Source organism: Protobothrops mucrosquamatus, unplaced genomic scaffold, assembly GCF_001527695.2.
Source record: "Protobothrops mucrosquamatus isolate PMUCROS unplaced genomic scaffold, P.Mucros_1.0 scaffold1047, whole genome shotgun sequence".
NCBI classification, from domain to species: domain Eukaryota; kingdom Metazoa; phylum Chordata; class Lepidosauria; order Squamata; family Viperidae; genus Protobothrops; species Protobothrops mucrosquamatus.
In genome coordinates, this window is record NW_015387279.1 from 203,587 (window position 1) to 228,031 (window position 24,445).

Genomic DNA, 24,445 nt, shown 5'->3' on the forward strand with positions numbered 1-24,445 from the left:
TATATATAAGAAATAACTATCTCTCTACAGAAATAGAGCACAACAATGATGAAAACTGTCCTGAATGTATTTGGGTCAATATAAAAGTGAGAAAAATGACATTGCCATAGGTGTATACCAGGGGTGTCAAACTCGCAACATCACGTGACATGTCGCGATGTATCGCAACTGTTTCTCCATTGCCAGCAATGGGGTGGGCACGGTTTCAGCATGACACATTCGGCCCACAGGCAAGCAGTTTGACACCCCTGGTGTATACTATAGGCCATCCAACCAAACAGAAGAAATAGATGAACTTTTTGCTAGTCAGTTAACTAAGATATGTAGGAATGGGGAACTTTAACTACCCTGACATCAACTGGGAGACAAACTCTGCACCAATGGAAGATCAAACAAATTCCTGACAAAACTGGCAGACAACTTTGTATCCCAAATATTAGAGAAGGGAACTAGGGGATCAGCCATACTGGACTTAATTCTCACTAACAGAGATGAAATGAAAGAAGGTATTGAAGCTACAGGAACCTTGAGAGGGAGTGATCGTGCAATATTGGAATTCAACATTATGCAAGCACTTTAAGACAGCTAATTTCAATAAACTTTGAGAGATCTTGGGAAGGATTCCATGGATGAGACTCCTCAAATGGAAAACAACTCAAGAAGCTTGGGAACTTTTGAAAAGTGAGATTATAAAAGCTTAGTCTAGCACAATACTAACAAGGAAGAAAAATAACAGCTCTCAAAAGAAACCAGCATGGCTGCATAAAGATAACTTGAAAAACAAAAAGGACAAGTATAAAAAGTGAAAAGAGGGGCACATAATTAAGGCAGAATATCAACAAATAGTCCGATCCTGCACAGATGAAGTGAGGAAAGCTAAGGCTCAAAATTAACTAAGGCTTGCAACAAAATTAACTAAGGCTTTTAACTCTGTGAGTTAAAAAGGAGGAGGGTGGAGGAGGAAAATAGCTGAGGCCCTGCTGATTGGACCTCCATTGCATTTAAACTGCCCAGAGGTTGCTAGGAAGAGCTACAATCTGTGAGTTAAAAAGGAGGAGAGTAGAGGAGTAAAGTAGCGGCCCGCATGCAGTTCACATAACTAAAAATCAAAAACAGCAGCAGTACATTCAGGGCAAGTGCATCTGAGAGTCCTTGTATCTCAGAATGTCTGGCTAAGTTCAATGCAACACTTGTTTTGCAGCTGTCTTTCACAATATTTTCAAACTTGGAAACTGTCCTATCTGTAAACAAATCACTAGTCTACAAGGACAGATTATTTATCTATGGTCTGTAATCTGTGCTCTTCAGGCAGAAATTAGGTGTCCAGTTCAGCCCTTCTACTCTATTGAGCCTCCGCACTATCAGCCCCTCTACCACAAAGATCCTGCAAGACTGTGGTGTGCCATCGCCCCAGTCCTAGGCCTTCAGCTGGGTTTTATAAAACCTTTTTGTTTTAGACCTCTGCCGCCGTGTGCAAAAAATAAGGTTCAATCAATCAATCAATCAATTTCAACTTCTCACAGGAAAAAAAAGATCTCGCAAAGTTGGAATTGATTGAACTTTTTAGTCCCACCCAGCCTGCCATTACCACTGCAGCCACGCCCACCCAATGGGCCATGCCCACTCAATTGGCCACACCCACCCAATTGGCCACACCCAAATGGCCACACCCACCCAATGGGCTATGGCCACCCGACACCTGACGATACATAAGTGGGTTTTGGGTTGCAGTTTGGGCACTCGGTCTCTAAAAGGTTCACCATCACTGCTGCAGGAGAAGGGCAGCGTGGACAACTGTGGGATCTGGCAGGGTGAGAGCTGTGAACCATAAACACAAAGCTTTCGCTGTGTCCCTGCACAACAGATACAGTGCCCTTGCTGACCAAGTCTTGACAGACTTGAACATTGGGTGCTATCTAACAAAATGAAATTCAATATCGAAAAAAGTAAGATTCTATATTTAGGCAAGAAAAACCAAATGCATAGGTATAGTATGGGTGGTACCTGGTTCAATAGTAATAACTGTGTGGGGGATCTTGGAGTCCTAGTGGACAATCACTTAAATATGAGCCAGCATTTTTGCCAAAAAAGCCAACATAATTCTAGGCTGTATTAATAGAGGGATAGAATCAAGATCATGTGAAGTGTTAATACCACTTTATAACGCCTTGATAAGGCCACACTTGGAATACTGCATCCAGTTTTGGTTGCCATGATGTAAAAAAAAAAAGAGAGAGAGACTCTAGAAAGAGTACAGTGAAGAGCAATAAAGATGATTAGGGGACTGGAGGCTAAAACATATAAAGAACAGTTGTTGGAATTGATTGTGTCTAGTTTAATGAAGAGAAGGGCGGGGTGTGGGTGTGTGACATGATAGCAGTGTTCCAATATCTCAGGGGCTGCCACAAAGAAGAGGGAGTCAAGCTATTCTACAAAGCGCCTGAAGGCAGGACAAGAAGCAACGGGTGGAAACTAACCAAAGAGAGAAGCAATCTAGAACTAAGGAGAAATTTCCTGACTGTTAGAACAATTAATCAATGGAACAACTTACCTCCAGATGTTGTGAATGCTCCAACATTGGAGGTTTTTAAGAAGAGATTGGACACCTATTTGTCCGAAAACGTATAGGGTTTTCTGCCTGAGGAAGGGGTTGGACTAGAAGACCTCCAAGGTCCCTTCCAACCCTGTTATTCTGTAAATTTAGTGGCCATGTGATAAAAGGAGCTATCCTTTTAATCAATCTGATTGCTAAGCAGTTCAAAAGTACAGAAAGCATAATATGAATAAATAATTGCTTCTGAGATATTTTGATGTATGTTAGTGTCATCCTTTTCATAGCATGTGTTGGTTGAGCTGATGTGAGTTGAGTGGTCTGTGGGTATCTATTTTGTTCAAAGATATTGTGTAGGCGGTCTGTTTCCTTTTTCTGGTGTTCTGGGTTGCTGCATTGTGTTTGTACTTATCTGAGTAAAGATCTTACATAGGTTGGATTCTTACTTTGGTGGATGGAGCAATTGGTTAGTGTGGGTTTTTTTTCTCTTGCATTTCTAATTTGACATCATTTCTTGTACTGATAAGAATAGCCCAGAAGGGTAGGTTGTTGTTGTTTTCTTCTTCCCTTGTATCTTTTATTCCTTGAAACAAAGAAATAAAATGGTTTGAAATAAAAATAAAATGTTCAGGAACAACCAAGCAGAAAACAATATCCTAGTCAAGAACCACCAAGGAGAAAACCACACCCTATCAAAACTAGCAGAGCAAGCTAGTGTATATAAGCAGGGAATAAACTCATACTCACTCACACTGATGATATTACTTAGCTAGGTAATGAAACATCTGCAAGCAAAGAACCAAGCTCAGAGAATACGAAGGATTCCAGTCTTTCCAATATCCTACCATTGAGAGGTAAATGTTTTTAATCCAGCAAATATTGTCTACTATTGACACATTTAAACTATTATTCAAGCTGGTTTATCAGTTGCAGGGGTATTTGTTTTAATTTGATTGGGTGCCAGTTATATCTTTTTACCAATAAGTTTTAATAGGGTGTTTAATTTTATTCTGTCTCATTGTAATTCTGTTTTGTCTTTATTGTTTTTAGATACAAGACAAAATAATAATTGGCAGTATCTGCCATTGAGCCACACCTAGTAAGTCCATTAGTAGTGGAAATGAGAGATTGGGGTATTTTAAAGAAAAAGAGATATGCTTTGAACTGAGCGAAGCAGAACAAGACATAAACCTTGATCAGTTTTATATATTCACTAGCAACTGGCATAGATAGCTGACCCATTCATGTTTACAAAGGAATAAACCACACTGAACACAATAGATCTCATTCCTGAGTAAATATACTCAGAATTATGCTATTACAGTGTTAAATTGCTGTGGTACTGCTTCAGAATAATGCAAACGTACGTGTCAGAGAAAGCCTGTGAAACAGAGGACTCTATGAAGAACTATTGATTAATATCAATAAGTATTTTAATGAATACCTAGTTTTCAAGAATCTGCATTGCAAAAAAGTATTCTAGAAAATAACACATGCTGTAATTAGCGGTTTTCTTTTGCTTTTTTCTTTTCTTTTAAAGATGCTTTGAAGTCCAAAGCATTTTTGAAATTCAAATGTAGAACAGAGATAAAGGAATCTGCACAATAAAAGGGCATTAAATCATGTCCAAAAATCTCTCCCATTTTATAGATGTAAATATATGCCATAATTAGTGGTAAAGTAACATGAGTTGGATGGTTAACTTTATTCCTTTTCTTATCATGTAAAATAGATGTGACCTGAAAAATATAATGCTGTTTCTTTGTCTCCCATTGTTAACAGTAATGAATTCAGGATAGTTTGTGTTCAGAAAGAGCTCCGCCACATGGTCTCCTCCCACGTCCCTCATGTGTGTCTGCTGCCCTTTTTGGAGGCATGTCAATTCTTTGTCTCCATTCACAAAAAAGCCATTGTAATGTTTCCCCTCCTAAGATGTCATTTTTATTGCATAACTGAGTAAGGCTTGGCAAATCAACTGCCTCAGAGAGAGGAGTTTAGTCATGCGGCCTGGTCATTTTGACCCAGTTTTGCAACCTATTTGAAGTGAAAGGAAAGCTGTGCTGCTTGCCCTTTCCAGTCACCCGAGAGAAGATCATTCCTGCCCAGGGACCTTCAGGACCTGAATACAAAATTCTTGATACAAGTGTGTTCATTCTTGTGAATGAATTAGAGAGCAGTTGGGGAAGTACAGTTGCTTGGCTTGGGCAGCAAAAGCTGAGCCGTGTGGCAATGCGAAGCTGGCAGCAAACAGAGCCAAAGTTCCAGATGCTGCACTTGAAAAAAAAATTAGAGAAAAAAAAAGAAATTGGAATGAATCTCTGCCTTTGGTCCACTGTTCACTGGAAGGAGAGGAAGCATAATGTGCTCATACGAATGACAACTCATTGCAGCTCATGCTAATGGTAGGAAGCCTCAATGCCATTTAGCAAATGACCATGTTCAGTTTTAACTACTGCATATTTTGTCTGTTAATTATGCTGCTCTCTCAGGAAATGCAGTCTAGGATTTCCCCCATACAAACACACCTGTTCACAGCAAAAGAATCCCAGTCTCTTCTTGCAAATGCTGTTGGGGGGAAAAAAAAACCTGAAGCAAATTGTTTAAGTAGGCCAGGGGTAGGCAACCTTGGCTCTTTTATGACTCGTGGACAAGCTGGCTCAGGAATTCTGGGAGTTGAAGTCCACGAGTCATAAAAGAGCCAAGGTTGCCTACCCCTGAAGTAGGCTATTGTAAAACACACGCAGGCAAATGCCTTCTTTTCCCAGACTTTAGTCTTTTCTTCACTTAGAGTAGTTCTTGTTTTGAGCCAGCTCTCTTTCAATGCCTGCTGTGGGCCTTCAGCAGGAGCTGTTTGCATGCATCATGTCAAGCAGTTGGTAGGCTTGGTATGTAAAATTTCCAGCACTTCGTACTGACAAGCTGCATTATATTGATGGATGAATACATTATATGTATCAACAGGCACAGAGAACAAGTGTCTGGGAAATGGCCAGTTCTGTTTTTCAGGATGTTGCTGAAGTATTTGCATTAAAAGGAAATCTAACACTGAAACTCTTGTGTTGTGATTTTAGGCTATAATTTGCTACTACTCTTGCCTTTAAAATATGCTGAAAGCAGGAAATAATCCAATTCTCTGTTTCCAGTTGGATTTAATCATACAGTTCAAATCTTGGATTAGATTTAGATGTTAAGATGTTTCTTCTTCCACCTTCGCCTTTTTAATTTGAACGTGCTTTTGTAAATGTACTAGCCAACATAGAAGAAATAAGAAAAAAGTAGCATCCAAAACTTTCATGAAGTACGCTGATGAAAATTTATTTTGTATAAGCTTCAATATTAGTATTCATGCAAACTCAGTACTAAATGGACTAAATTAAGGAGCTGAGATGATTGAGTGGACAGAATATCCTGGTCCCAAAGAAACTCATCTCCTGGGTCATATAGAGAGCCTCAGCACCTTCAACTGTGTCTAGAAATCACCAATGCGGCTCCCACAGCAGTTGTATTACAGGGTAACAGTGAGACTGCCCAGGAGACATATGGAGCATTGCACTTTGCCCTAACTGAAACCTAATCTTAATAATGTCATTAGATGTCCATTCCCAACATACTTTAAAAAAGTTAAACAGTTAAAATCCGATGGTTTCCAAACAAGGAATTAAAAAAAAAGATTTATAAATCCAAAAGTTTCCCAAATTATCCTTCTTTTATGCCTGTACCTAACTATCTTCACAGTATTGTTATAAGTCAGTTTTAATTTTCCCAAAGCTTAAACTGCCACTTATAGTTCAGGAGGGAGGGGTAAAGAACCCCCCCCCTCCCCGGAGCTTGGGGATTTCTTGCTTTTGAATGCTTTTCCCCAGAACTGGTATTTTCACTTGTAGAGAGATAAGGAAAGTAGTCTCACCAGGATCAGCTGCTTCTGTCTGACCGCATGGGTGCGGTCAGCCTTTCTTCCCGCCGTTCCCAAGGGCTGCTGTGGATCAAGCAGGTCAGCTATCGCTGGCCCATGATCTGCGAAGTTTCACCCTTTGACCAGTAGCCTCTACGGGGCGACTTTCGGTTCTATTGGACTCCCCAGCTGATAGAAATCGGGCTTGGGGAACCGAGCTTCATTCCCCAGCACCCATGTTGCAGCAATGTCACCGAAAACTCCCTAAACCTAATCCTAATAATGAAAAGCCTAACCCCAACTCTCCCCTCAGAACAATTAACTGGAACCTTAAAATGATGCCTGCAACTCCCCCAGTTCTTAGCTATTTCAAAGGATACTGTGACCAACAGTATTCCAGAAAAACAAGAGTAATCATCTCCCATCATCCGTACCTTACCGCCAATGATCCTTGAGGGTGACCACTGCATTTTTAGTCTTATGCCTAGGTCAGAATCCTGTCTGTCTTCGATCTAGAAAATGTTTTTTTCCACAGCATTCTCTGAAGCTGTTTTCCCTCACCTCTTCTTCCATTTTCTTTTTCCAAAGAGAAAGTATATATGGGATAATAGTTGTCTAATACAGTATACTTAAACTCAAGAGACGCCTCTTGAAGAGTGGACCTCCTGCTAGTATTTCTAGAATCCCATACATGGTTTGGTTTTATGATCTTTACCTCAGCATGAGGCCTCTAAGACAGCGGTCCCCAACCTTTGCATCTTGGCAGCTCAGCTGGGGGGGAGAGGGGAACTGGCCTGCACAAGCAGCGGGCTGGCGCCACTCATGCAAGTAAAGCTGTGGGTGCACTCTCTGGCCAGCCGCTCACATGGCCCAATTCCAAATAGACCACAGCCCAGTAGTGGGCCTCAGCCCAGAGGTTGGGGACCCCTGCTCTAAATTACACATGTTGGAATGATGAAAACATGATGATAATTTACTTCAATAGCATTGCTACTTAAGACAGTGACTAAGACCAATAATATTCTGACAATAAAAGCAGATCTGCCATTGTGACCAAAATGACTACTCCAGATAGAAAGATGATTCATACACCACAGAATAATTACATTTAATACAATGTTTTTAAAAAATTAGTAAGATGACTTTGCCTGACAAAATAGCTGTCCTTATGTTCAGATATATCATTTAGTCAACTGTGACAGCAGATTGATAGCAGATTGATTTCACTATTTCTTAGGAAGAGTCCCTAGCAAATTATTTGAGACTCTACCATATTAAAATTATACTAGTGGTAGAACTAGAAAAAAAATAATGGTGGGGTCATGTGGCAGTAGGAAACAAAGATTATATTACATTACTTTTTTGTATTTATTTTATAATAATAATAATAATAATAATAATAATAATAATAATAATAATAATAATAATAATAATAATAATAATAATAATAATAATAATAATAATAGTAATGATAAAGTTGGAAGGGACCTTGGAGGTCATCTTGTCCAACCCCCTGCTCAGGCAGGAAACCCTATACCATTTCGGACAAATGGCTGTCCAGTTTCTTCTTAAAAACTTCCAGTGTTGGAGCATTCACCGCTTCTGGAGGCAGGTTGTTCCACTGGTTAATTGTTCTAACTGTCAGGAAGTTTCTCCTTAGTTCTAGGTTGCTTCTCTCTTTGGTTAGTTCTTAATAAAAATGTGGTCCATCTGTAAAGCTTTTTCATCTGCTTTCCAAGACACATGTTGTTGCAGTCTAAACTAGGAATAGTTATTCAGATCTGAGTGTCTGGTCTTTGAATAACCAGTCCCATGAAGATTTGCAAAAAGATGCATTGCTGAGGAAATCTCAGTAATGATATTTCTCTTCCAGTTAGATGCAAATTCTTTCTCTTTGGAGTTAACTAACTAGTGACAGGAATACATGCAAAGCCACCCCAAATCTTCAAATGCCAATCTATGGGCCCTTGTACTCATGATTATTAAAATAATGTGGGAGCACAAACATTAATGAAGGCAGCACGATGGGTCAACGGTTGAGATGCTGGGCTTGTTGGCTGGGAAGTCATCAGCCCAGGTTCAAGACTCGGGTACCACATGGTGGAGTGATATCCCATTTCTCACCCCAACTGCTGCCAACCTAGCAGTTTGAAAGCATGCAAATGCAATTAGATGAATGGTACTACTTTGGAAGGGTAACAGCGCTCTATGATGTCATGCTGGCCACATGATCATAGATATGTCTTTGGACAGTGCTGGCTCAATGGCCTAGAAATGAAGATGAACACCACCCCTTAAAATCAGCTATGGCTAGTGGAGTAAAATCCTCAGGGACCCCTTCTTTTATAAACATAACTACAAATTTCATACAAATAGGTTCAGGCTGATCTTATACTTTTTCCTTTACTTCACTTGTGCCTTTTAATACAACTGGAAAAAGGGGGTAATGCTGTACCTTGGGCATCATTGCAATACAAATATCTCTTCCTGAACTCATGCTGATTTTATAGTAAAGGTGTGTTACTGGGAGTGGTTCAACACAAAGCAGTCATTGTCTTTATTCTTCATAATTCCTCTAGGCCTCACATTCTTAAGAAGTCAAGATAAAAGATGGCCAGAGGGCTGTGCTTTATTTTAATGTGCTCCTATTGCTTCCTTTCCTATGAAAGGAGGATATACACCAGTGGTGGGATTCAGCCAGTTCGCACCACTTTGGCAGAACAGGTAGCAAATTTTTTGTTGCCCAGGCCCAGAATGGACTTCCGGAAGCGACATCCACACAGAGAACCGGTTATTCACATATTTGAATCCCACCACTGATATACACCAATTGCCAGATAAAAGAAAAAGTCAGTAGAAATGGGACAGTTAGTGGGGTGAGGGTGGAGATTAGAAATAACTTATTTGAGGAGAAGAAAAGTCCACAGTTAACAATACTAAGTGGAAACTCCATTGCTAAGCGATGCAGTTTTAAAGTGTGATGTCACATGACCACAGTGACTTACAACAAGAGTTCCTGCAGGTCTGGTTGCAATCGTTAAGCAAATCCTCTGTGGTTGTTAAATGAGAAATCATGTGGTCACCATTTGTGACCTCCTGCTGGCTTCCCCATTGACTTTGCTTGTTGGAAGCTGGTGATAAAGTCACAAATGGTGATCATGTGACTGGAGGATGCTGCAATCATCATATTTACAAGTTGGTTGCCAAGTGACCAAATCACAATCATGTAACTGCCGGGGTGCTGCAACTGCCACAACTTTAAAGATCAGTTCAATGTCCTAGCATCAGTCACTGAGAGGGGAGTTGCAAAATATAACTGGGAGTCTTGCATGTTAACAAAATTCAGGAGAAAATTGGAAAGGAAAATATTTGAGTGCTGAGCCTAAAAGAGAACTATGAGTTTCTGGGATGAATACATCACTTTTGTTTGAGAAATTTGAGGTGAAAAAGAATTGAGGTGAGGGATAATCCTGAATTATAATAAGTACTCAAGATAAATTTCTAATTCCGTGCAGTCAGTTTCTTTGTTTTTTAACCTCTGAAGTTTACTGTTCTCTGGGATTACCTCCATCTATCACAAGTGCTGCCAATCATCTACGGAGCATCTTCCATTTTATGATCAAATCTCAGTTACTTTCTCCAAACAGCGCTGTCTGCAAAAAGTTTGGATAGTTCTATTATATTATAAAAACATTCTATCTTTGCTGTGTTTTATAAGTGTGGTGTTGGATGGGAGGATTTGAATAGGAGATTTTTCCTGCAAATGTTCACATACTTTCTCCAAGCATATGCTAGTGTGTCCTTATTCTTGTTTTGTGTAAGTATTTACACTCTACAACAGGTTGTCCAGTGTCCTCTTCCCTGTGAGCTGCTGAGAAGTTTTCAAAGGGTGTGGTTGCAATTTTCAGTGGGTGTGTTGAAGAATATCGGGCAATCTTCCTTATTCTTCAATGACATATGACATGTACAGTAGCTATATTTTAATGCCTGTGAATTTTTATCAGTAAACACTCTGAGCTGTTTTTACAAGTTGCTATGATTAAATTAATTATAAGAAATTGGATTCCCAGTGATCTAACCTGTACTTGTGTCACCTGAGTTTGGGAAGTTATCATTATTTGTGATGGATTATAATACAATGTATGATATGATTCATTATTGGCATATGGAATTATTGAATGTTCTCTTTAAAATCTTATTTCCCAGCAAAATAAGGGGCTAGCTGTATATATTTCTAGCTCTTTTCATTTCAAAGGATGGCTTATTTATATGTATCCAGTTCAAGTTGGGGAAAAAAAAGAGCTATTCTTCCCATTGAATAGCTATATCCTCTTAATTCTTTAAATTAGAAACTGGATAGTTAAAATAGTCAAAAGCTTTTATGGCCCAGCAATTTTGAATCCAAACCTTAAATGAAATAACCCTGCCTTTCAAAATTGCAGTGGAAAGTCACTTGGCAACAAACAAACCTGCAGTGAGAGTCAAGGTGATATATTACTTTGAATACAGCTGGACTGTTTGTGGTTCCAGAGTAGCCTGCATAAAGGGAGAATGCTAATTGCTAATTGCTTCTTATATAAATGCTGTTTTTCTTACAGGCGGATTTAAATTGCAACATCCAAGATGATACAGGAGCATTCTATGGTGTAACTAGTCAATATGAAAGTTCAGAAAACATGACAATCACCTGTTCCACCAAAGTCTGCTCATTTGGGAAGCAAGTGGTGGAAAAAGTAGAGGTAGTGATTATTGTTGCCATCTCATACTTCTCTTTTTTTTAAAAAAAAAAAAAGCCTTTTTTCAAATTGTACATCTGAACCAATGCATCTACAGTTGTGTTAATATAAAATTGTTGTGGTGTACATTTTTTTCCAGGTTCTTAGGTATCCTTTTGGGGAAAAAACTGACTAGGGAAGTGGAATATGCTCCCTGCTATTCAACTTGAACTAATTTGCGAGGAGAATTTTCTTTAATGAGTGCCTTTTAAAATGCTTAAAGCAGTCTGGCTATTTGGCACCAGTAGTATTTTGTACTGTAGCTTGCTCATTATGAAATCTCTTTGTGTCTCGGACATGTAAGCATGCATCCCTGTAACAGCCTTTTTCACTATTTTTGGAGAAGTCTAAAATTCTGTTTTAGCCTACATATTTCCTCTGCTGAATCATGTTATAGGGCTTAGCAATGACACTTAGACTTATATACTGCCCCATAGTGCAGGGGTCTTCAAACTTGGCCCTTTTATGACTTGTGGACTTCAACTCCTAGAATTCCTCAGCCAGGCACGCTGGCTGAGGAATTCTGGGAGTTGAAGTCCACAAGTCATAAAAGGGCCAAGTTTGAAGACCCCTGCCATAGCTGTTTACAATGTCAGCACATTGCCTCCAATAGTCTGGGTTCTCATTTTACTGACTTCGAAAGGATGGAAGGCTGAGTCAACCTTGAGCTCCATCAGGACTGAACACCGGGGCTGTGGGCAGAGTTTGCTTACAATACCACATTCTAACTGTTGTGCCAACAGGGCTCCTGGTATACTTGTTTTTAGCTCAAGAATTAAGAACTGTTACCTAAATTCCTGGGACTATGGACGATCTGTTTTATAGATTTGGGGATTCACCACATACTGAACAGGGAATATTTCAAAATCTTCCTTAATGTTCTCAACTGATAAAATATGAATGATGATATAGGTATCTGCACCAAAGGCCTTCTGTTAAATACACTTTTCCATTGCACTGTATGTGGAGCTTCATTTGGCAACCAAACAGGCTATAACAGTGCGGCTTGTTGCTAAAAATGCATCTGTGGCTTGTAAAACTTAAAACTATTAAATTAAATTGGGACTGGCTTCTCAGTATATCTAGTGGGCATTAGAGTGTTGTGCTATTCTTATTTTAGCTTACTGCAATTATCCAAGCTTAAGATGATGGGTTAAACAATGCAGTATTTTCCAATATACAGTATCTTTTATGACAATGTAACATTTCAACTCCATTGTATGTTTAATTCAGTAGAATTATATAATTAAGTAAGAGCCACGGTTGACAATATATGAATAACTTCATTTTATGCAAGTGGAGTTTCCCTTGCTCTCCTGATTTCTTATATTTTCTCCTGATACTCACCCCTAGCCTCTAGATTTCTTCAGAGGGTCTTCCCAATCTATTTTAGACAGTTGAAGGTTTGTATTGGGTTGCAGAGGGAGAGGAAGTGAATTCCATGGGTGGGTGCAGTCTAAATAAATACTCTTGACTTGTCATGCTATTACAGTATTTAATTTATTATATCTAAGCACTGGTTTAATTTAATGGGAAAATCAAATGATTTCTAAATAATTATTTGAAATACCTAGTTCAATTTTCAACTTTCTTTTTGTTATTCTTCTTAGACTGAATATGCACGATTCGAGAATGGCCGGTTTGTGTTTAGAATAAACCGCTCCCCAATGTGTGAATATATGATCAACTTCATCCACAAGCTCAAGCATTTACCAGAGAAATATATGATGAACAGTGTGTTGGAAAACTTTACAATTTTGTTGGTAATAACTTTCTTCCCTTTGCTCACTGTTCTCTGGAGTACGTTGGGAGGAGATAGATGTTTCCTATGATTTGTTTTAATGAGTTAGAAATGCCATGTCCTTCAGTTGAAATGTATGTCATTTCAAAAGATGGTTCTGATTTTAATCTTGCCTAATAGGACAATATTTGAAACTTTTTTAAATAAAAATTTGTAGGAGGCAAAAACTGAATTCCATACAACACTAACCTAGGATTTTTAAACATGTTTTTTGAACAAGCCATTGTGCCTACTCAAAATATGAAATCAAGGCACAATTGAATGGTTGCACAATGCACTAAATGAAACAAAAAGCAAATTACAGCTTAATATTACATGTGAATTTAGACCAATTTGTGCCTTTATGGTAGAAATTTGCTTGTGTTTATACTTGGAGCAACCTGTACTTCTTTCTCTTAGCCCTCATCTGTGAAGGCTAATGGGAATGAGATACCGACATTCACATAACCCTGTTATACACTTTCAGATCTAATGTGACTACTAATTATGTTAGCAATGGAGTTTACATGTTTTCCTTGGACTGGGTACCCAATGTGTTTATCTCATAGTATTCTGAGTGATGAAGTGGGATTTGGGGAAGAAGCTGGCACCTCTTTAGTACAAAGTGCAAGGAAGGTAATGTTTCCTTACGGCATTTGGCAGTTTACTCATTTCAAGCAATGTTCGGTGTTAGCTATCTATTTTCAATAGACTGTATTTCAGAAGCTCCTGAAATTCTTGAGAACTTAGGAAGATTGGATACCAGGACATCTGATATAATTCAGATCTGTCTATGTAACTTACTGCACCTTTGCTTTGCCTCTCTTCTCCAATACTTCTAAATCTACCCCCTTTCTGAGCACTTTAGAAATGTAGAGAAGCTCAAATAGCTCAAGCCATCTGCTGAGCCTGCAGTAGAAGAGTTTCAGAGTAGCTGTGTGTATCCTCTTGGGGCTTTAAAGCAAGTTAGATAGAATGGAACTGATCCATAACAGTTCCAAAATCCTAAGTTTTAGTAGGTTTTCTTCCATTCAGAATGTGGTTGGAAATTCAGATTTCCAAATGTTAGGATGAAACAGGTTATTAAAAAGTTAGGTGGTTCTATAATTGCGTTATTATATTCTCTCTTTTTCTAAGGGACGCGATAGCATAGCACTTAGAGATGTTGAGCTTGTCAGCTGGAAAGCTGACACCCTGGGTTTGAGCCCTGAGTGCCACATGATGGGATGAGCTCCCGTTATTTGCTGCAGCTCTTACAAACCTAGCAGTTTAAAAGCATGCAAAAATGAGTAGATAAACAGGTAGCATTTTGGTGGGAAGGTAACAGTGTTCCATGTGCCTCGGAGTATAGTCACACTGGTCATGTGACCACAGAAGTGTCCTTGGACAACAGTGACTTTTTTTGGCTAAGAAACGGAGATGTGTACTGCCCGCTAGAGTCAGTCACAACTGGAAGGGGAAACCTTTATCTTTATTCTCTTTTCAAAAAGTAGAAAATATCTGTGAACTGTTTTTTTAATCTTTATGAAAGCTTCCATGCTATTAGCCCTCATGCTATTCCCAAAGATATCCGAAAACATCTGGAGCAAATTTTGGAGGAAGGTTGCAGAAGGAAAAGGAACTAGTTATGTTCCCACCACTTTGTGTTCATGGATGCTTCAGATTTTTTTTTTAACTAGTTAAGGGACAGGGTTTAACAATTAGTATTTTCCTTAAGAAAATTCCAAAAATATTCCTTCAGAATTTGACTTTGAACCAATTCCACTTTGCCTTGTTCTCATGTGCAAACTATGTCAGAGAGGTAGAATTGAAAAAAAAAATCTAACTTATAAACTGCTTGTTTAACAGATTGGGTGACTTTAGAAATATGTATTTGTTGATACACAACAAATTATATCTTTTACTTTTGTGTCTCTGTGACAATATACAGGTTTCTAACATGTCATCTTTCTTTCTTTCTTTTCTTTTTTCATGTAAAAAAACCCAAACAGGTTGTAACGAACAGGGACACTCAAGAAACGCTCCTTTGCATGGCTTGTGTATTTGAAGTTTCAAACAGCGAACATGGAGCACAGCATCACATCTACAGGCTTGTAAAGGACTGAATAGTTATTTATAGACACCTTTTCAATATGACTTCTTACGAAAACACAGACTGTCAACCTCAACACTAAGTGGCAGTTTTCTTTGGCTGAGCTGTCCCCAACATTTTTCTAAACCTCATTGGGAGTGTGTTGATAAATATTGTAGCTGTGAAATTCTGGTACAGTTGTACAAATTCTTTCTTAAAACAAAGTGTTCTTTAAATTTATAAAGCCACCCTTTTGGAGGGAGACTATATTTAAGAATTTGTGAAAGTTTTAATTTGTTGTGTTAGAAAAATGTAACACAGAGCAATTGCCATGGAAAAGCTGAACAGCAGTTATAAGAATTTATGAGGTGTTTTGTCTAAATTAATAAAATCACGTTTCTAAGGTGCAAGAATGAAATGAATTTTGACTAAGCATAAATTAGCACACAAATTCTTTTTTAAAAAAAGTATCTTCATAACTGATTACTGTGGAAAATGCAGACGAATGTAAATCACTAAATTATTTTATACTGCAACTCAATTTCTGTTTGAAGCCAAATGACAAACTTAGCCTTAAGAAATGCCTGATGGGAATGGACAGGTCCTTAAAGTAGGCAAAATATATTTTTTTTCTTTCCCTCTATATTAAAACTAATATTCTAATTCACTGAAACTTTCAAGCAGGTATTGCAGAGCGAGAAGACTTCCTTTCTTTTACTAATTTTATCTAGTGCATTAAAAATATAAAATATTTGTACTAATAAGGACATTTGATTATTTAATTAAAAGATGGCTCGTTTTGCAATAACTAGACAAATACTGAAAGATTAGACTTACAGTGTATGTAATCCTGTGTGCGTGATTATATATTATATGAAATGGTTTTGTTTTGTTTTTCTTAACAACTCAAGGAGTTGCAACACCCAAATTACCAATTATATGGGATTTGAAAGTGCTATTTTTTTAATTACATTGTCAGATAAAAGCCACAACAATTATTGTAACTGAAAAAAAAACAATAGAAGGTCTAAAACAAAAGGTTCATCTGTTTTAATGTCTTTAAAATCCTAGAAATATCTGACATTGACAAAAGACTGATTGGTTTCCTTAAGCTAGTCTTGCTCAGTGTGATCCACCAGGCTACATATGTAAAATATCAGCTATTCGTGGAAGCCACATTAAGGGCTTAATATATTTCAGAACTGTTTTACACTGACTCAGATCACTGTTTCATTTAGCTCAGGTTTGTCAGTAGGAATTGAAAGTTATTCTCTAGGATTGTACACTGGCTAGGGAATTCTGGGAGTTGAAGTCCACATATCTTAAAGTTGCCAACATTGAGAAACACTGCTCTAGGATATCAAGCTTTTTTTAAAAGATAGATAGATAGATAGATAGATAGATAGATAGATAGATAGATAGATAGATAGATAGATAGATAGATAGATAGATAGATAGATAGATAGATAGATAAAAATAAGAGTCAAGACTGGACCTTCTATATATAATGCCAGCACATGGCTATATCCTTTCACCTTCTCTGAAAATTTGGAATCAGTCTGAGGGCTGTCAAGCACTTGGCTACCCAGAATGCATATTTGGAGAGCTACAAGTGGCTTGGTAGACTCTGTCTTAATCAGATTGTGTCTTAAAATTGCCATGATGAATACAGCTTTCCCCAGCCTTAGGTCCCTTCAGATGGGTTGGATTATAATTCTCTGAATATCCAACCAGCACTGATGGTTGAGTTTGTGACCAACTTTTCTTTTGTAGACTTCTCAAAATATCTGGCTCTATCCTTCGTCTTGTTGATCATTATCCATGTTTTTCTTTTCCTGTCCACAATTCTGTTTGTCAGGAAAAGGAACACAGCGCTCATGCCAAAGGTTTGAACAGATTATTTGCATAGAGCTTTCTACACACGACCTACCCTTAATCTCTTCATTTTGGATCCTGTACTACAATTTCCTTTCATCTGAGCTTCCCTCACTTTTTAGATACACAATATTTCATATTGCTTAGGCACACAATCTGATTGTACCTATGTGGGGTTTGTTTTTCCTTCAGTAACATATTATGTACAAAGTCTAGGTCTTCAGACATGAGCAAGGCTGAAATGTTGCTTAATCAACATTATATTAAGACATGCAATTTAGGAAGGGTACATGCTCACAAGATGGTTACATACATGCTTTAAGCAACTACTCTGATTCTAAGCCATCTCCTTATGTGCCATAATTCAACTTGCTGGTTTGAAATGCTGGCACGTGAAAATATTAACTACAAATAACAAGTCAGTCTGTCTTTGTTTCTTCACTTGTGGAATCTGATTTACTTGAGAAGTTCCTAGAAGTGTGGCAGTAGATAAATGTTGGAATGCAATTTCCATCCTCACATACTTGCATTCCAACATCTGAGACAAGGACATAAGTTGTCATTTTTCCATCATGATGTCAATTTGCACATTTTGTCACTACATACACCCCCAGCCCTTTTGTGTGGGTGTTCTTGCACCTGGCAGTTCTGCTTCATAGTTCCCATTCTAAATATAGGTTTCTTTGATTTGGGTTTTGGGACTTTTTCAGGCATTTAGAATGAAAGTTTAGCCTCCAGCTATCCAAAGCTGAAAATTGAGAAAGATTCTGGAGAGAAATACGGACACTTTCCTCCTTCATATTGATTTTACATTCATGATAGAACAACAATAGTTGCTGCTCTTAGAGTCACAATTCCCTACAGTTTTGAAATTTTGGAGTCACTCTTAGGGTAAATACTATTTATAACATTTTAGGCACTGTGTTAATAAAGCTTTCACAATTAAATACATGTGCATTAAAGTCTGTGAGGATGTATCAAGGTACAGTTCATCTGGAAGTTTGCGTTTTACTTCATTGTTAAAGGAAGATTATGGTGCTTAACATCTGGAAGGCTACATAACGCTGTGGCCTTCTGTCCATGATTACATTCACCCATCTAGTGGATTGTTGCAGCACAGGGTTCCTCAAACATTTCTAACATTTGCGTCCACAAAGGTAGGAGGTTAGGCCAGCAGTAGAATGGAAGGCCAAGACTTGGAAGGCTTAGTAAACTGAGCATCTTGGTAAACTGAGCAATAGATGTTAAGGCAGATGAACCTCTTGAGCTGCAATCCTGTACACGCTTAACTGGATGTAAATCCTGTTGAAATAAATAGGACTTACTTCCAGGTAGATATGCACAGGATTGTGCTGTCAGTCGTTTTGTCTGAGAGCACTAGAACCAAACATTTATGGTTGGGTGTCTTCACCTGTTTCTAACACTAGCAAAGTATCTAATAGAAGCACTGCAGGGGGAGCCCTTTATTTGAAGCACTTGGTGTTAAACAGGTCTAAAATTCTCTTTTTAACAGTCAAATATTATAAGGCTTTTGGTTTTGATGGATAGATTTATTTTAGGGGGAAGAAAAAGTTTTAAAACATTAGGATCACTTTTCACACGTGAAACAGATCAGTTTGCAAAGTAGGCACCATTTTTTTTCTTCTTCTTCTTCTGATAATGCCGCCTGCAACGTAACGTATGTAATGACTATAGAGTCTGAAGCATCCTGATGTTTCTTGATGTTTGTTTTTTGTAAAAATGTATGGGGAACTGTTTGCCTTGTCAGTCACTTATTTGTGGATGTAAACGATTCATCCCCTGAGCATGTTTCTTCCTCAAGCCTTAAGTCTGTCAACGGTTTTGTGTGGAATGTGTGGTCCCCAAAAGCTGCCTGGCAACTGTGAGCTCTTTTGTAAGCTGGAAGCATCTCTCTTGTTACTGTTATTTGTGGTAGGAACTTCTTAATTCCAAGCTGCCAAAGCATTACAGTATGCAGTGCCTTAGTGCTATAGTAGGAGTACCTTCTAGCCTATCATGCCAATCATATGTAGTCCATTAATTTGGTTTATTTATGTATAAAAAGAATAATCTCCTAGAGGAAACCCTTTTGGTCAAAAGAAACCTTCCTAGATAAGTCAGTCCCCATTGCTACATAGTTGGAATCTTTATACCAAAATGAAACAAAACAGCTCTAGAATTTTCTGCAGAAAGTGAATTGTATAAATAATGCTGCCTTTTCCAATTCTCATGACCAAATACTTAGTTTGTGACTCTGCACTCTTGCATGCAAGTGCCTTTGGTTTTGAAGTTCCAGCTTAGAAAAGTGCTGCCATAATAATGACAAATAGTAGAGACCAAAAATATTTAGAGATCACCATAATGCCTTTGGTTTATTGGACACAGTCAAAACTAACAGGCCTCCGTTCTCAAAAGAGTATCTTTTTATACTAGCATGCTTTTTTCAAATCATAGGAGTGCATAATTCTGGAAACTTAATTTCCCTCTTGTTTCTGAGGCTTTGATAACTAGCATTAAAAAGAAAAAAAAATCAGTATTTCACCTTTGCCATGTCTTTCTCCATCCAATTTGACATTTCTCCATAATTAGCAGAAAATTAAGCAAAGGACAAATGTGATTTTATTAATGTACTAACTCGTTCTGTGAAGATGGCTGTCTTTCTCCATCTTAAATTTGCACTTATTTTGTTTACAAACTTGAGCAATCAGATGTCTAAAATTGAAAAGCATGGGTCAAAATGTTTCTGTCATTTAACCCATGCTTTTTGGCACCATTTTTTTTAGAAATGAGTAAGAAATATTGTTGGAAAATCCTTTAGACTGGTAGTATTCAGTCTGTTACTGTCACACTACTAGACAGGCAGCTTCTTTAAATAAAGGGTGCCATTTAACACAATTTGTGAATTTGAAGAATAACACTTATTTCAAGAGGCATTGACAACGTTGATACTGATGTACTCATTCAAGAAGGCATGTGTGCATATGTGTGTACATGCAAATGCACACACATGAGAAAACTGATAGCAGTAAAACCAAAAGTTGGCAGAGGGAATTGTAGCTATTTTGGTTTTAATAGATTTTTTTTTAAAAAAAATTAAAATTACTGTGCAGCACAAAGTGGTAACATTTGTGATTGTTCCCCCTCTCTCTTTCACTTGCATTCATATTAATTTTCTTGTTCTTCAAAGATTTAAATCTCCCTCACTCTCTTCTTGCATCTAATCCACTAAGGATTGTTTGGCCTCAAAAGTAAACTATATATATTTACAACTATTAAATATATCTGCTGAGACAGATATAAGTAAAGAAGTGGGTGGAGTATATTTTATTGCAAAGGAATCATTTTTATTTATTGTCTTATGTATAAAATTGAGAAAAAAAGAAATGGTACAAGTTGTTGCAGTTGAAACATAGCTTTTACAAATGTAATTTTATACTTACTTGAATTTTAGAATGGCTTATTTAGGTACTGTACCACTATGTTGTGTAATTTGCAAGTTTGATATCTATTTTCTCACTTACTACTAGAGTCCATTCAGTTTGGCAACTCCCTTGAACTCAATCTTCCTGTTTTTATCACCTTCAAGTAACAGAGACAATTAAACGGAACAAAGGCAACCAAGAATATGAAGGTGATTTATAGAATTTCAAAAACTGCAAAGTGGTAAATTTTACAGTCTTGGCTCAACTCTTAGGGTATGCTTCATTTTTTCTAATTTAGACATCATGCCAAACCAGGAAGGAAATTTAATGTTCTGGACATGGTTCACACAATAACTGATTTAAGTTTTTGTTTGCTTAATCATGATTGTCAAATAAGCCATATTTGGCTTGATTTATGTTACACGTTAAAGCGTAACATACAGTTTATAAAACATGTTGGCTTGGATCCCACATTGAACTAAGTAAAAATAAATCATATTGTAGTATATGAACCAGTTTTTAAGTAACACCAAATTTTATGAAATCTAATCATAATTTTCCAAGTACACAGAATCAGAATTATAGAGTGGAGTCCTATATGAATCGATGTTTTATTCATTCTACACTTGATAAAACATCTGCATTGATGGCCTTTTAGTAAAAATGTCTCTTATTCAGCCTGCAGAAGCTGTGCATCACAGAGTATACTGTCAAATCTCTGAACAATCATATATAATAATCAAACATAATAATTCAGAATCATGATTTGCCTACTATATTTTATATCTCAAACCATTAATTAAGCTACCTAGAGTTGGCAATACAGCATAGATGAATATGAAGCAGCCATTATTAAAAATCACAATTAAACACGTTAAAATAAAAATAGGTGAAATCTTAGAATCCCACGAATCTCACAAGCTGTTAGTTGGGAAGGCCAAAACAATACAAACAATTGCTTGAAGCAAGGGAGAAGATTGATGGACAATTTCATATAATTTCATTATTTTCCCCTCCTGAAAGATTTTGTATTTCCAAAAGATTGCCTGAAAAAGTTGCTGTTCAATAATTTGGATTCTAGATTACAGGAAACGAAAACCATGGTTTGGCATGTTTTCTAAACCAACCTTGTCTTTTGACAGTGTAGGAAAATCAGTTACAAATCAATCGACTTTAACCCCACGCAAACAATCAACACATATGTGGTTCTGCTACAGGAGCGGTCAACCTATGGGTTACAGCACCTCGTTTGCAGTCCCTCATGGCTAGGCCTGAAATGCGGATCCAGTTTTTGAGATAGTGGGCTGAAGGGTGAAGCCTTGTACCCATTTCACCCACTAAAAGTCCTCTAATCCCTCCGCCAAATGGGCTCATTCTTCCCATGTTGGTGTAGGGGGTTTAAGGGTAGAAGAGGCGGTATGGGCTTCTGCCTAATACTGAAAAGCAAGGTTGAAAGGTGGGGCTTCACCCACTCTGCCTATACTTTCTACAGCCCCTGAGCATGATGCAGATACCAAGGACATCCACACAGGCTAAAAACTGGCCCATCCCTGTTCTGTAGGACAGATATACATGGCATGTGTTGCCTTCTGCTGAAGCTGGGAAACTTCCCTGGATATGCTAATACAGGGAAGAACACTCCACCTTCTACAATACGTAGGGATCTAATTGCTTGCAATGCTCACACTCCAACTGTGTAAATAGGGATTGGAGCACCTGAGGAGGCACTGAAGCATCACTCCCTGCCCCCCTCCAAGTGGGATGTCCATAACAACATAAATTGGTTCCCATCTTTGTCTCAGGTTGATTGTTATTAATATTATCATTGCTATTATTATTTTGGTGACTACATGGTAATCTTGTTTGGTTTTCTTTCTCCCAGCCATTCCCATGAATAGAAAGACTGAAAAATTGAAAGTACAGTGTAAATTTGGATTTGTTGCTCTCCAATTGAGTAGTTTACTATGGCTGTGAGAGCTTCCCCCAAAGTTGTTCTGCTGTATTGAAATGTACTCGCTTCACAAAGGACATACCTCCTCACACGGTGGTTTTCTTTTTGTTTCTCTTTTTGTTTTCTTTCTTTTACACGGGCCTCTCAATCAAGGCTCCTGACTGCAAAAGAAAAGCCTACAATATGTGCCTGAAAAAGACAAAATAATTTTATAACAGTTTTTAAAACCTGAATAGCCTTTAATTTTTTAATATCAGTACATTTTATGTAAAAAAAAAGGTTTTCTTTCTGTTTCCTTTTTTGTTTTTATTTGACACATGCATTTGTTCACATTTGTAAATGACTTAATGGAATTCTCACTTTGTTTATTTGTGTAATGTGTATAAACTGGGTTTGTGACTTAAGCATATTCATATATGGTCAGTGGTTATTTTAATATTGTACTGCTGCTGGTTGCTTTGGGAATAGGGGAGTCAATCTGCCTTGGATGACAAAGTACCTCTTGCTTGGGCATTGAGGGAAAGCTCTATTTTAAAAGAAAAATGAACCTCGGCAAATTGTGTCTTAACATATTTTGAAGTTTTCAAAACAACTTTCTATCAAACCTTTTGGCAGTACAGTATTCTTGTATTTGTTGTCTGTGTGTAGGTACTGGTACCTTCTTTGTTTCTAAAAACGTTTTAAGTGTTGGCTTTAAAGTGAATTTATCTTTAGTATGATAGTAATATGAAAATTATAGGGTTTGTGTGCAGAGAATTTTTTTATAAAAGTGCTTTGTAAAAAAAAATGTATTCTAGCTTTCGCGGTACATATGTGTGATACCTTTAATATCCATGACAGTTAAGTGCAATTATTTCATCACTCTAAAAATGCTATTTTTGTGTCGGTTACTGCAGGTGTTCATGTCTTTGCAAAGTGACACATTTTGATGCCTTCTTGATAAAGTGGTAGATTTTTTTGTAGCTTTCTAGAAAATTTGTATTCCTACAGTATTGATTGGAAATAAAGGAAATAAAATCATTGTCAATTTTGTTTTAATTTGCTTCAATATTGCCAGTTAGGTCCTGAGGGAGGGAATCTTTACACATCAGGTGTCTCTGATGGGCGTGCAGGCAGAGTTTGGCTGGTAGGTTCTCAGATCTTACCTGATACTTTTATCTTCTCAAAAGATAAGTACTTTCACAAAGGTGAATGTTAAATACATCATAATAAAGGATCTTTCTATTATACATTAAAGCAGGGGTCTTCAAACTTGGCCCTTTTATGACTTGTGGACTTCAATGCCCAGAATTCCTCAGCCAGGCATGCTGGCTGAGGAATTCTGAGAGTTGAAGTCCACAAGTCATAAAAGGGCCAAGTTTGAAGACCCCTGCATTAAAGCCTTATGAACAACATCTTTCAAGAGTCAAATTTTGGTAAAGAAGTTTAGAAGATCGTTAATCCCATTCACATACTTTCTTCGATGGCAGTAAAGAGCAAGGCATACCAACTGTATCTTACCTACATCATATCTGTTGAGCATCTCTGATGTGTGCTATTGTTGTTATCATCTTGTTGCTTGTATTGGCTTATACACAGCACAAAATTCCTCCAGGATAGAGATGAAAGGGTTGTGTAGAGGAGAACAGATGAAAATCAGACAGTGTTTCATAGAACTTGCAGACGTTACATGAAGACCATTAACAAAACATGAGCTCCATCTGGGAAAACAAAATAAGCAAAATAATCTTAACAGTAGTCCCACATTGTCTTTCTTTCATATAAGAGGGAGGAAAAGGGAATGGGAAACACTGTCTGGTTTTCAATGTGTTGTTATTATAAAGTTGGCTTCAAGTATTTTTTGTGGAGTTGTTTCCCAACCTGGGCTACCTTGAAGAACTGAAAAGAACTGGCTTATCTGAAGGATATCATTGAAACAATTCAGTGTGCATACAGACCTCTCTAAGCAAAGGATCACATGGAGATACTTTCCATAGAGGTACGACAGCTCAACATACACAATGTCAAGAATAGAGCTAGTTAGTTGGTTTTGTTCTTGTTCACATGTTTGGAAATGGTTGGGAACAATGAACAGGGTCTCCACAAGGGAAATTTATTTCTGAGAAAACATTTTGGGGATTAAAATTAA

At 37.6% G+C, this 24,445-nt stretch overlaps 1 protein-coding gene across 1 annotated transcript in view; it reads left to right on the forward strand.

Moving 5' to 3' along the window:
• The window catches only part of TEAD1 (TEA domain transcription factor 1), a 126,793-nt gene extending 111,411 nt beyond the window's left edge, over window positions 1–15,382 (forward strand). Inside the window, exons 9-11 of the mRNA XM_015820042.1 lie at window positions 11,042–11,182; window positions 12,829–12,981; window positions 14,990–15,382. Of these exons, the coding sequence (XP_015675528.1) occupies window positions 11,042–11,182; window positions 12,829–12,981; window positions 14,990–15,103 (408 nt within the window). The 3' untranslated portion in view covers window positions 15,104–15,382. The remainder of the gene's footprint in view (window positions 1–11,041; window positions 11,183–12,828; window positions 12,982–14,989) is intronic.
• The last annotated feature ends 9,063 nt before the right edge of the window (window positions 15,383–24,445 follow it).